Source organism: Lacerta agilis, chromosome 6 (assembly GCF_009819535.1).
Source record: "Lacerta agilis isolate rLacAgi1 chromosome 6, rLacAgi1.pri, whole genome shotgun sequence".
NCBI lineage: Eukaryota > Metazoa > Chordata > Lepidosauria > Squamata > Lacertidae > Lacerta > Lacerta agilis.
The window spans coordinates 21,792,776-21,806,451 of NC_046317.1; the positions used below are offsets into that span (position 1 = coordinate 21,792,776).

General features: G+C 41.4%; 1 protein-coding gene across 2 annotated transcripts in view; it reads right to left on the bottom strand.

The window, feature by feature from the left end:
* DPYD (dihydropyrimidine dehydrogenase) overlaps positions 1 to 13,676 on the bottom strand; it is a 495,134-nt gene that overhangs the window by 113,682 nt on the left and 367,776 nt on the right. For both annotated transcript variants that reach the window (XM_033151582.1, XM_033151583.1), the window contains exon 17: positions 697 to 817. In XM_033151582.1, coding sequence (XP_033007473.1) covers positions 697 to 817 — 121 coding nt within the window. The remainder of the gene's footprint in view (positions 1 to 696; positions 818 to 13,676) is intronic.

A 13,676-nucleotide genomic window follows, 5' to 3' on the forward strand; every position in this document is an offset into this window, starting at 1 on the left:
CATGATTAGACACCTGCTGAAGCCCACATCCCAGTGAGGGCTCCACAACCAAGCCCCCCCTCCAGATCTGCTCCTCTTCTTCCTCACCATCAACACCTGCTTGCTCACAAGCCCTCCCCTTCTGGTCCAAATGGAGTAAAGCAAATGACCAGTGGTGGAAAATAAGGAGGAGGAGTTGCCACAACTCTTTGTACTCTGCCTGCCAAATGAGAGCAGGTGGCAGCAATGGTGAGGAGCAGCAGCATCTGGTGGTGCAGGCAGTCAACCTGGTGCCCTCAAGATATCTTGGACTACGACTTTCAACAGCCCCAGCTAGCATGGCCAAATAGTCAGTGAAGCTGCGAGTTTAGGGAGGCCACAAAGTTGGGGGAAAGTTGCACTAAGGGATTCAGACTTGCACAGAGAATAGGATGGACTGAGGGTGTCTTGCCCCCATCCCACCTCAACCCCCCCCCTCCTGAAAGACAGCCCTGGAGAAGAAAAGATGACATAACCTCCTTCAGGCCCAGATAATGTATGAACCAGTGGCATCCCTTCACATACGTTTCTCAGTGAGAAAAGAGGGCGAAAATGAAAATGGCAAATGTCTCGTGTCCCTTGGTAGATTTCTCTTGCTACAACGCCACTTACATGTCCTGATTAATCAAGCTGTGAGCTTATATGACAAGTAGATGCCAAAACATCTGAGCTTGGTACCTTCTTGGGAAGCCCTTGCAATGCTCACAATATCCGTGACATTTGGGGTCAGCTTGGCAAAGAAAGGAATCCGAACAGCTTGCCTCACCCAGCGACAGATGTTGCGCACCAGCTCTGGATCCTGTTCAAATAGGTCAGATAAATACAGTGCATAATTAAAAGTAATGTGATCAAAACTTTCCAACAATCTGCTGCACCGCGGCTTGCTGAAATGATACTTAAATGCTCTGCTTTGCCTCATTATCTTAAGCTGCATCTGCATTCCTTCTTCCCAGTCCAAGGCAGCAGGAAAAGAATGCCTGCCATATTATATCTGATACCTAAAAATAAAACTTAAAAGAGGGCTGGCAGTATGATATAAAATTGCTCAAGCTATCACTGTGGACAGCCATAAGTATCCGCTAGTGGAATGCCTCAAAACTGTGTGGATTGCCCTGGAAGGGAAACAAGTGCATGGTCTATGGTGGGGGCTGTTTTTTTTGGGGGGGGGGAAGGGGCTTTCAAAAAATGTGAGCCTCCTATTTGAAAAAAACAACACAAAGCCTTATGACCCATTTTAAGTGATTCTAGAACCTGTGTTGATCCTTGAAGTGGGTTGCAGTGGGTCACAAACACAAATATCCCTCCCCTGCCAATTCCTCTCCCTCTCACTTTGCAAGGGTCAAATAGTGCACTGAAAAGCACTTGGATATCTGGATTTATTCTTAAACATGACTGGATTTCATTTTATTAAAATGGCGTAATAAGTTGAGCAGCTTTAATTTGACCATATAAGATTGTACGTAGGATTTAGCTGTTTTGCACCGAGGAATTATGATGAGCTGCACATATAGCACAGAAAGGTTAAACGCCACAAATAGGAAGAGAACGTCTTTACTATGGCTGTACCATGGGTGAGCAATTCCACAGCAATGCACAAGTCCAAGAAGAATTAAACCTTAACCACAGACCAAAACATTTCATACCAAACTGAAACAAAAAGTCAAAGTCAAATATTTATATTTTGATTATTCTGTAGCCCAGCGCCAGCCAACTGGTAGACCCTTGTAGGGGTATGGACCCAAACATGACTGTATCTATTTTTATCTGCCCTCCACGGGAGTTGCCATTTTTATTCAAAATGTTTCCCCATTGTTGCAATTTTAAGAAAACAAAGAAAAGTAACCAAGATGTATGAAATTCCACACTTGTGATTACACTTCGTATGAACCTCTATGCAACCTGTACTTCTGTAGGGCAGGGATCAGGGGTCTGTGGCTCTCTAGGGGATGTTGGACTTTAGCTCTCATTAGCCTGGCAAATGCACAGGGATAGTGGGAGTTGCAATCCAATAGCATCTGAAAGGCCATAGGTTCCCCATCCCTGCTGTAGGTAATGCTATTCCTGAGTGCAGGTGATTTTGAACAGTGAGCCCCCCCCCTACTACTAAGCAGAAATTTGTTTTCAGGTCTGGTGCCAGCATCTGGAATCCTAAAAGGTAAAGGTAAAGGTATCCCTGACCATTAGGTCCAGTCGCGGACGACTCTGGGGTTGTGGTGGGCCTAAATCCTGCCCTGGGTCTGCCACACAAGGCACTGCGTGGCTACCAGCTGCCACCTTAAATTCCCCACAATGCAGCATTCTGTGGCACTGTGAGAAGTCTAAAATAGTGCCTTGTGGTCACCTGCCACTACCACTGGTGAAGTGCATTTCCACCCAGCCCCAACATAGAAGGGGTCCCATGAAGGGCGCTTTCCCGCCGGGCTGTGAAAGCTCAGACTACTCCTGTTTATTATGTTATTTGTCCAGTGGTCAGTTTGTGAGGGGGGTGGGAAGACACTTCAGACCCATGGACTGGACCATACAGTGGTCCTACAGAACTATCCCGGAGGTAATCAATGCCATTTGAGCCACAGGAGTCTTCAATAAACTAAACATGAGTTGACAAAGATGTATTACTGTAAGTCATCCCCTCATACCTCCCTCCCCCAAATAGCTCCTAAGCACAGTTATTTTGGAGAGGTCAAATGGTTTTTCTGAACACTCATTGCCTTTGAAGAACGGTTCAGGATGACAAAAAGCTAAATGGGGAAGAAGAAGAAGAAAAAAATCAACTCGCTCTCTTTAAAGCTAGAAATAGAAATCTTCAAGCACTTACTGCCCTCGTGGGACAGCCATCTTTTAGAGGACAATCAGCTATCTGTTCTATTGATAATGGGTCTATAGTAATAATGCTCTTTGATTCCAGAGCATGGAACAGTCTTTCACTTTATTACTCTGTAATAAGTTTCTCCCTCTTGTGACAGCTACTGATAATGCCTTTTGATACATTATGTTAAAATCGGCAACACCGATTCCGTGACTAATATCTTAATGAGTTAAAAAAGTTCTGAGGAAAATGATAAATAATTTATCCCAAAACAAACCATACGAGCGCGCGAGTCGTGTGTCAGCTGGATCCTTTCCTATAATTATTTACATGTATTCCTCCCATGTTCTTTGCTGAAGTTAATTAAATTTGTCATAAAGAAAAAGGCCTTTGATGAAAGGGGGTATCGTCACACACAAAAAACAGCCAATAACCAGATTTAGATATAGGCTGAATTTGCACATCAACACTAAGCCAAACCATGGCTTACTTAGTGTGAATGCAGAGGCTTTCATGGCAGAAGCCATTTTACTCCTTCTGGGTCCATTTAGCTCAGTGTGGAGTGGCAGTTGAGCCAAGGTTTGGCTTGGTATGTCTTCTGTTCGTGCTTAAGCACTTTCCTCCTTAACTTTGGCTTTGGTGTCACATTGCCCTGAGCTAAAGGGCAAGGGAAGGGGGGGGGAAAGGTGTGAGCTCTTCTCTGGGATCCAGCATGTTTGTGTAGTATTGGTAAGCTGTTCTTTTGGCTTGCCGTGCTGTGCAAACCTGGCCACTGCGATCCTAATCTGATAAAACCACCATTCATCAGGCCAAGAATGACGTTTGTATTGAACAGATGTAACATTTTAAGTGCAGTGGAAATAGCTCAAATGAGCATATCTGTTTTCAGGGTAGTCAACGTATGTCAAACCACTTCCATCACATTTAAATGTTATGTCTGCATCTTCAGCCTGAGGTAAGCATCACTATATTTAAACCACTGCTGGCTGACTTACAGTGCAGAGCGTTATCTTAAAATATTCTGATAATGGAGCACCCATAAATAACGATGTGTTCCATTGCTCGTCCTTGCACGTGTCTTGGGTTATTCCTCAGCAATGCACCTTCCTCTTTATTGAATTAAGAGATTTCTTTGCTAAGGTTTCAATGGAGAACAGGTGACCTGTGCTTTTGATTGTTGAGAACAGCCTGTGTGGTACCATTGTGAAGAGACACTTAAGTCTGAGTTGTGTGGTAGATACGGGGGGAGGGGCACTGTAGACTGCTGGGCTTGCATTGTTGTTGTTGTTGTTGTTGTTATTGTTGTTGTTGTAGTAGTAGTAATAGTAGTAATATTCATAACCCACCTAGCTGGCTGGGTTTCGCCAGCCACTCTGGGTGGCTTCCAAAAGAATTGATAATAATAATAATAATAATAATAATAATAATAATAATAATAATAATGATGCAGTGATAAAACATCAGACATTAAAAACTTCCCTTAAAAGGGCTGACCTTACAGGATTATTTTGAGGACAAAATGGGCCCAATCGTATAATATACTGGATTTCTTGGAGGAACAGTGAAATGTAATAATACTAATAATAATAATAATACTAACAACAATAATTCAAGAGCACTGCTATCCATAGGGGCTCATTTTCTATTTTACCCATTTCACAACAAAATGTTTACCATGTGCAGTTATAATTCCCAGGGAGAGTTTTCCACTTAGGAATAATGGTGGATATGAGCAGAGCTTAAAGAGGAGGATGTGTTATGCTTTTGATCCGCAGCTCCCGTTTAGCAAAACTTCAGGGGCATTTCCCTTTTCCCCCCCTGTTGTGTTTTGAACGCTTTAATAATTAATCGCAGGCATTCAAAGACACATGCCACGTGCATCGGCAGGGCCTAAGGTGTATTTACATGAACGATGCCCCTCCCAGACTTAGGTCTGCACATTTCTAGCTAATAAAAATGGTGATCTCCCCTGCACATGCAGCCTTCATGAAATATTCATGAGAGTTGCACCGGCGTTTCGAAAGCAGCTGCATCCTTGCGACTTCCATTGCTCTTCTTATGAATATCCTGATGGGACCCACTTTAGAAGAGAGAGAACCTCCAGAAGGTACAAATCATACAGGCTTTCGTGATAATTTTCTCCAGCTTAGGCATTTTAACAATAATGGGGAGAATATCTGTATTATAAGCAAAGCAGCGTGTGCCGTGCCAACATAATCTCTCTCTCTCTCTCTCTCTCTCTCTCTCTCGTCATCCTAACACAAGGAAGCTTTTCAAAACAGAATCTGGAAGATCCAATATTGTTTATTTCCACCTGCCTAAAAGTGTCAGTGGTCTACCTGTTCAAAGGAGTCAGCGGTTCAAAGCTTTTTTATTATTATTTAAAGGATGTATTCCTAGACCTTTTTGAAATTGCCAAAGTAGGTCTTTGTATTCAGGCATCCGTGTCCTAGAGACAGAGATGAATGAATTTGTCCATTTCAGCTTCTCGCAGTTTTTCGTTTTTCCAATTTTATGTTGTTTTCCACATTTCCCCATCAGTTTGTGAATTTCTTGAAAATTCAACAGGATTGTAATGTGAATTTCTTTTTTTATATATCCATGTTCATATGCTGTTTTGCCTATCATGCACATTTTTGCAAGGCATTTCCCCACAATATAATGCATTTCTGCATATTATAATGCATATTATAATGCATTTCTGCATATTATTTTCAATGACATATGCATTTTTATGCACGTTACTTGGCTGGATAACTCCATTGCAAAATACAGAGATGTACAAATTTTGAAGGGCAGCTGTTTTTCCGTATGGTTTTGGAAAGTCCAAATTAGTTAGGTTCACCTTTAAATGTGAAGCCAATCAAAATTATCTCCCTATAAATGTGAAATCAATTAATTTTTTCCTCCCATCTCCACACGGTCATTGAATTGCTGAAGTTAAAGCAGAGTTAGCACCACTATAGCAGCATGAAGAAAGTTGCTCTACAGAAATAATACTCTACAGAGCAAATAATCTGCTGCCACTTTTTCTCACAACAAATGTTATCAACATTTCTCACAACAAATGTTATCAACGCTACACTGATTTTTCTCTCATTCATATTCAGTTCCTTAGCAAGTGTCTCAAATTAGCCTTCGCACCTGAGATGGCAGATTTTCATCAGCTTGCAAAATGTCAATGATGACAGAAAATGGATGAAAATTGATTTGCTTTATCAAATACTGATTTACTTTATTTCTCTAATGTATAGTTTGCTATTTAATATAGCTAGGACTTTGTGGAGATTTCAAGTAATAATAATAATAATGATGATGATGATGATGATGCAAGAGTGAGTGGGTGGATAGAGAGATACAGCTGAAAAAGTGTGCAGAGAATCTGCTCCTGTATACTTGTTGGAGAGCCTGGTTTACAGACCATAGCTCCCCAAGAAAGTATACATTCTTCAGACATAACCCCCCCCTTAAAAAATAGAGCATTTATCAGGTTTAGGGGGCTGTACCAAGGCAACCATGGCTACCAGCTAACCATAGTTCACCATTCAAAGGCAGCAGTTTCCTTCCCTAAGAAAAAAATCCCCATTAAGCACAACTAAACAATTCATAAGCACCAGCATTACCCACAGTTGAGACTAATGGTGATTTTCCATAAACCAGAACCTGAAAACTGTAGCTAGAAGTGGATATCCGATCTTGCATCAGCCCCCAGTAAACAATGAACATAAGTTAACGATATACTGTGCTTATAACAGCATGGAAGCTACATCTTGATGGCACAATTACATGCCACAAAGGCACATGTGTGACTGAGCCTACCTACTCTGTCGCCCCCCATGGTCTGATTGCACTGGGTAGCTACACGAGACAGAGCCTTCTTAGTGGCAGCACCTAGACTGTGGAACTTTCACCTGGCTTCATCATTACTGGTGTTCAACTGGCACATTAAGACCTCACAGAACACTTGGGACTGGGGGAACCAATTTCTGCTTCATGTCCTTATTCAACTTCTTGTTTTATAGATGGGTGGGGCTGTCAAAAGCTCCCTAGAGCACGCGCCTCCCGCCTGAGAAACAAATGCTTCCCTACAAGCAGGACTCTTTGTGTGGGTCATTCCCAAGCAAGCTGCTTCACAACCGCAGAGATGGTAGTAATCAGATGGGAACCATGCACTCAAGTCACCTCTGCCCACCTTGCCATGTTATTCATACACACAGCCTTGCATTGTGGGATTCACACCAATCAGAATTGGCTCTGGCACTGCTAGGAGGACGTCTGATGAGAGTCTGAGCTGAATTGAAACAGGTTACAGTTTCACTAAAAGGGCTGCCCATCTGGAGTTTTACTGAGTTATCTAAGCTGGTTTATATTCCTTAGTGTAAATCTCTGTGAAGTCAAGGCTTTAACATACAAAGACCGGTATTATGAAGACTGAAGATAGGAATGTAGCCTATAAAAGACCGTACCTTGGGGCACTCAAATTAAATTAAACAATGATCTTCTTTCTGCTCAGAATACCTGCGTGACTAGTAGTGTAATACAAATCTCTCCTTTATCCAAAACTCAACGTTATGAGAGAGCCTTAGGCCTGTACTTCTGCTATTATATATAAAAATAAAAAGTTGAGGAAGCTTATGTGGAAAAAAGGGTTTTTTTTACTGCTTGGTATGCAAAACATATTAGCTGCAAAAAAGGGGGGAAACAGATGGGCATTTGCATTTGCAAAATCAACAAATGCAAACCACCCCAAAATGGCTTTACTTAATCAGGTTAAAGGATCTTAATGTTTGGGGTTGAACAACAAACAAACAACACTATAATAATTACAGCATAATTTATGCCTTGCCATATTGAAAATATATCTCGCTTTGGTTATCTCTCCCCCCCCTCTCTTTTACTAATGACTGTTTATTGTAATAATAATTTTAAATTTGTAACATAGTTTCAGTCCAGGGAAATAAGTAGATGACCCCGAGGGCCAGGAGAGATTTACTGTAGCACAGAAATCTGCTAATTTGGCTTCCAGTACCCCTATTACTTTAGCTTCCTGTACCAAAATGCATTTAGCTTATGGATGCTGTTATATTCTGCTAATCAGTTCAGAAGCAACTGGCAGCAGCAGAACCACTGTGGATGACTCTCGGAGAAGGAATCAGATGTTCAGCCCTTGTTCCCTCTCTCCCCTCCCATATCATCTCCATCTATTTAATGTACTGCATATTATTATTAGTAGCATTAGTATTATTTCACTGCCAGAGACCATAAAATGGTCTCATGGTGACTTACAGAGAAAAATCTAAAACAAGGGCAAGAAACACAGTTACAATTGAAACACATAAACCAAATAAATGTGATCCCATATTCATTCCCCACCCCAAATAAATAAATAAATAAATTGCTCACAAACTCCACGCCCTAGCATCATATAACCAGTGACTCCCATTTCTCCCCCTCTGGGCTACACTTTCAGAATAAAAATTTGTTCGCCCCACACATTTTTTTATTGATAAGAAATACATTTGAAAAGAAAACCAACTCCCACCAGTGCTTGGTTTATAACATAGAACACAACTACTTTACAATATGATCATAGGGCACACAGAAAGCATAAAACAATGCAGCTATGTAAGAACATGGATCATTCCCAAAATATAAATATAAACGAGCCTCTTACATATGTACCTTAGGAATGTAAACAAACTCAGTGAGAGACGCGAGCTTCCTTTTGCTGGGTAATCTCATTTATATTGGGTCTAACATGAGACAAACAAACTCTCATTTCCTCATCAACACGAAGAAGCCTTTGTTTTTATTTATTTATTTATTTATTTATTTATTTATTTGTTTATTTATTATTAAAGATTTTCTTGGTTTACAAAGTGTGTGTAATGCCTCTCATATTTTTCCATAAAACATTTTTACAGATCAATTTTAGTTGTTGAGACATTAGGGAGAGAGGGGGGGAAGGGAGTGGGTGGGATGGGTGGGAGGATGGGGTGGGGAGATGATGTTTCTATTTTCCTCAATATATGTAGGATTTGGTATCAGCGTCGCTAGCAACCTTAAACTAGCACGGGGAGATACAGAAGAAGACACCTTCACCCCTGTATGGTCCCCCTTCATCGCACACACAGCCCAACAAGACAATGACAAAAATCTACCGACAGCATACAAATCAATATGGCTAACCTGATCCAAAACACCCACCCACCCCACACACACAGGAAACCAAAAACCACCACAGCCAACCACAAATGAACAACCAAACCCTACGCCAATCGCGACCTCTCACCGCCAAAGAAACACACGCAAACAACAGAGAAGCCTTTGTCATGTCTGATCTTTCATATTTGCCAGAGTTGAAGATCACTGTTTATGACAATATGTCGTGGAGATACTGTTTCTGGTTGTGTATATGTGTACGCTTCACAGGCTCATGTGTAAACCAATTGGCAGAGTATAACCAAGTGATGCAACCAGGCCTATATCCCGAGGATAAAGCTCCAGAGCATCCATTGTAAGACCACTGCTTTTTAACACACAACTTGCATCTAAGGCAGTGTTTTTCAACCACTGTTCCGCGGCACACTAGTGTGCCGCGAGATGTTGCCTGGTGTGCCGTGGGAAAAATTGTGTTTATTTGATTCCTATTCAAGAGAATTACTTTATATATAGTCAATATAGGCACAGAGTTAATTTTTTTAACATTTTCTAATGGTGGTGTGCCTCGTGATTTTTTTTCATAAAACAAGTGTGCCCTTGCCCAAAAAAGGTTGAAAAACACTGATCTAAGGAAACATCCCACCCCAGCCCCCATTAGCCTCCAACAAACACCCCACAGAATTATGCTATGTAATTCTGGAAATAATGTTGACCTCACTGAAAAACATTCCATAGTTACTAATTTTTGGAGGTTAACTGCATATTGAGTGTTTGAAAAACGTATTAATGTTTTATGGTTTTAAGAACAGGTGCATTTCAGATTTATTGCCCCTGTTTTGGAAAAGTTTTTTTTTTTTTTAGTTAACCTGTCTTGTGTGGATGACTCTGGGAAAAGGAAGTGTTGCTAACTCTTGTTTCAAACGGTAAAACCAAGAAATGGGGCCACTGTGCATTTTAAAAGATATCTAATCAGAACTTTTTAGAAATTTATCAGCACAATGTTTGAAAGACATTCCTCTTCAAACAACTCTGCAGCCACTCCACACCAGGAAAAGCTGAGAACCAAGTATAGAAAGTCAAGTAATATACAGGTTTGCAGGCCCTCCCGAACTTTTGAAAATAAGAGAAAAGCATAACTCTAATTGACACCTCAAAGACATAGTTCTCTTAAACTACAGATAAGCTGGAATAATAATAATAATGATAATAATAATAGGTCTTGATTGAACCACTTCACACTATCAACAGGAGCTCGCATGACTGAAATTTAGGCTGCACCATGTAGTTTCCAAGTCACTGGAAATAATAGTTCCATTTTACTCTGTGCTGCTCAAATGGGGAACAGTGTCCAGTTCTTGCCACCATCATTTAGGGAGGACATAGAAAATTGAAACAGGTTCAGAGAATGGTAATGAATATTATCAGCAGTATGGAAAAGAAGTCCTACTAAAAAGTTGAAGGATTTAGGTTTATTAACCTCCAGAAGAGAAGACTGAGGAGAGGAGTTGAGAGAAGTAGAGAAGGGGACAAAGACCTGTTCTCTGCTGTCTCAGAGGGAAGCACTGGATTTAACGGGCTTAAATTACAGGATAGTACATTTCAGTTGAGTGGGGGGGGGGGAAGCCACTGGACTCTACAGCTCTGTGATTCTCAACAGTTTGACAACATCCAGGATTTTGACTTGAACATATAATACCAATTCTGGCACGGCTGCACCAGCTACCAATTTGTTTTGGGGCTCAATTCAAAGTGCTGGTTTCAACTTATACAGCCTTATGTGGCTCAGGATTCACAGTACTTCAAGGCCTGCCTTGAACATCAACTAGCCTGGTCCCTGTGGTCATCATCTGAGGCCCTTCTTCATATGGGAGGTTTAGAGAAGGGCCTTTCCAGTGGTGGCCCCTTACTTGTGGAATGCTCTCCCCAGGAAGGCATGGCTGGCACCATCTTTATCTATTTTGAGGTGCCACAAAGACTTTTCTCTCTACACAGGTTTTGACCTTTTAATGTGAAGAGTCACACTGTGGATTCTTTCAGTGGGGTGGGATCAGTAAGTCCTGAATTGTTTTATATCTTTAGCTGTGTTCTTACATTTTTATTGGGTACTCTTAATTGGTTTCAATGTACGTCACTCGGGGTCCCTATGTGAGAAAAGCAGCTAACAGATATAAGAAATAAACTATGCAAAATACAAAAGCATCACCAAGAGCATCAGCCAAATTCATGAAGAATAAACTCCAAAAATGGTTATTAGTCATAGCAAGTGGGGCCCTGTGACAGAATGTTGCAACGAGGTGTGTTTCCCGCTCAGGATACTCCATTCCATTCCCTTTCACTCTTGGGTATCCCATCCCCAACAGTCAGTCTGCATTCAATGGCCACTGACCATGCTCAGTCCTAATTGGGCTATTTGGGTTTCCCCCCACCCTTTAGGGATATATATATATATTCTGAAAACCTTGGATTTCTCCAAGACTATGGAAAGTTCTTTCTTGCGTGAATGTCTGCTGATTTGGATACAGCACTCTGAACATCAGAAACAGGAGAAGTGATAGCCAGTATGGAATCTTCACCTTCAGAATCATAGCATCATAGAACGGTAGAGCTGGGAGGGACCACAGGGGTCTCTAGTCCAGCCCCCTGCAGTGCAGGAATCTTTTGCCCAACGTGGGGCTCGAACCCACAAATAGCATGCCAGCGCATATCTGTTTGTGGGGGGGGGGGTCTGGGAAAATAGCAGGAAATAGTTACTGGCTTCATGCGCTGCTGGTGGGCTCTGATGGCTACTGCAGGGAATGGGAGTCTGGGCTAGATGGGGCTTGTTGTGGTTCGGCAGGGCTGTGTTCTTAGAAGCTGAACCTAACAATTGCTTTGAAAATTGTCAATCTGTTGGTAGCTTAATTGCTATTGTTAATACTGCTACTACCACATTTATTTATCTCCAGCTCTTCCACTGGAAGCACCTAGGGCAACCCATGAAGCCTCATAATATAATCAATAAAACTGCCAGAACAGCTTACAAACAATTGCTAAAAGCAGCTAACAAATTAACATATAATACAACAACCTAAAAACAAAAACATAATGGATATTAATATTAGTATCAAAGCTCCCATCTCTTGTCAGTAGTACAGGATCAGGCATGTGCTAAGTACTCTGTTGTTTGTTTCCACCAAACTGCAAGCAATGCCAAAAAAGTGAAAAAGCAAAAGGCTTCGTTTTCCATTATTGCAAGATCAATGCTTTCTAAGTGCCTTTCCACTATCCGAATTCCACCTCTTAGATTATTCTTTGCCTTGTTCATGATGATACACCAAGAACATAATCGCTTCCCACTCCTCCTGTGGGATGTCCAAAATTACCTTCAGAAAATTGAATCTGCCTTAATCCTACCCGAAATTTCACAGTACCTAATTACAGAATTGCAATCAATCATTAAAGCAAAAGAGACACCATTTGTGAATTTCACAGCTAATCTTATTGCAGACTCATGTCCTAGCAAGGGGCTTTTTAGTCTATGTGCTTGTCCCATTTCAAACTTAATTAAAGCTAACAATTTGCTTAAAGCCTGTCAAATTAAGGGGGGAAATTTCCCAGGGTAGGAAGAAAAATAACTCTTGGCTTAGGGTTCTGCAGAATGTATTTCCTTACTTCTCAGGAAACTTGACAGTAAAAACTCAGCCGGCATCGTCTACCATTGACAGCTGTCAGAAGAGACAGAAAAAGGGGAGCTTCTAATGCCACAGTAATCATTTCCATAGCTAAGTGTGCAGTCACTTGCACAACGCTGCTACTGGAGACACTCAGAATCCACTCCTATTGTTTGGTTAGCTTATTTCCCTTTTACACCATGTGCCTTCCTATTTTGCAAATGCACAAGGGTTCCCGAAGAGGTCACCTTTCGTTCATTAGAACACATGAATGGTAGAACACACCAGTCTTCCCTATAGGGCTTCTCTAGGTAACTCATGTATTCAACATTCATCCCAATTTGCTTGCACTAAGCTTACATGGGGGTTAGATTACTTCATACTGATTTGTTTACTGAGTGCTAAAGGATGAATATTCTTCCTGCATTCTTCCTAATTTGTTTGTAGGGTCTTCTCATTGGTAATCCACCCATCCATCCACACCTTCTCGTTGGTAATCCATCCACCCACCCCATACTTTTCAGTGCATGTCCCCACCACTTTCCTAATCACGGAAGTCATTAGGAAAAAAGTGGATCTATTGCATTTGGACAGCAGTTTGTTTCCATCCCTTTTATTGCTCCAGTGCCTCCTGCAACGGAGTGCCTGTGTGGAGACACCCATAGTTCAGCAGTGCGTTTCTGACAGTGACCAAGCATGTGCATCAGGGCAGTAGGGATGTGCCCAAATGGCTGCCCCCAATTTGCCTGTGTTTTCATAGATGGCTGAACTGGGGTTGTCTGTTCAGTTCTGTTTTAGGAATCAAAATCCAACCCTCAAAATGATCCTTGAAATTGTTTCAAAGGACAAAGGGGATGCTTGCAATTCTGGAGTGAGGAGGAGGAATCTTTTAAGTTGCAGCTTAAAAAAATAATAATGGAGGCTTTATTGTTTTTTTATTCCTTTTCTGACAACCTATTGCAGTTTAAAAGCACAAGCTTCATTCCCAATGTGAAATGCAAGGGCTTTTGGCTGCACTTAAGTAAAGCTGTAAGCAGAGT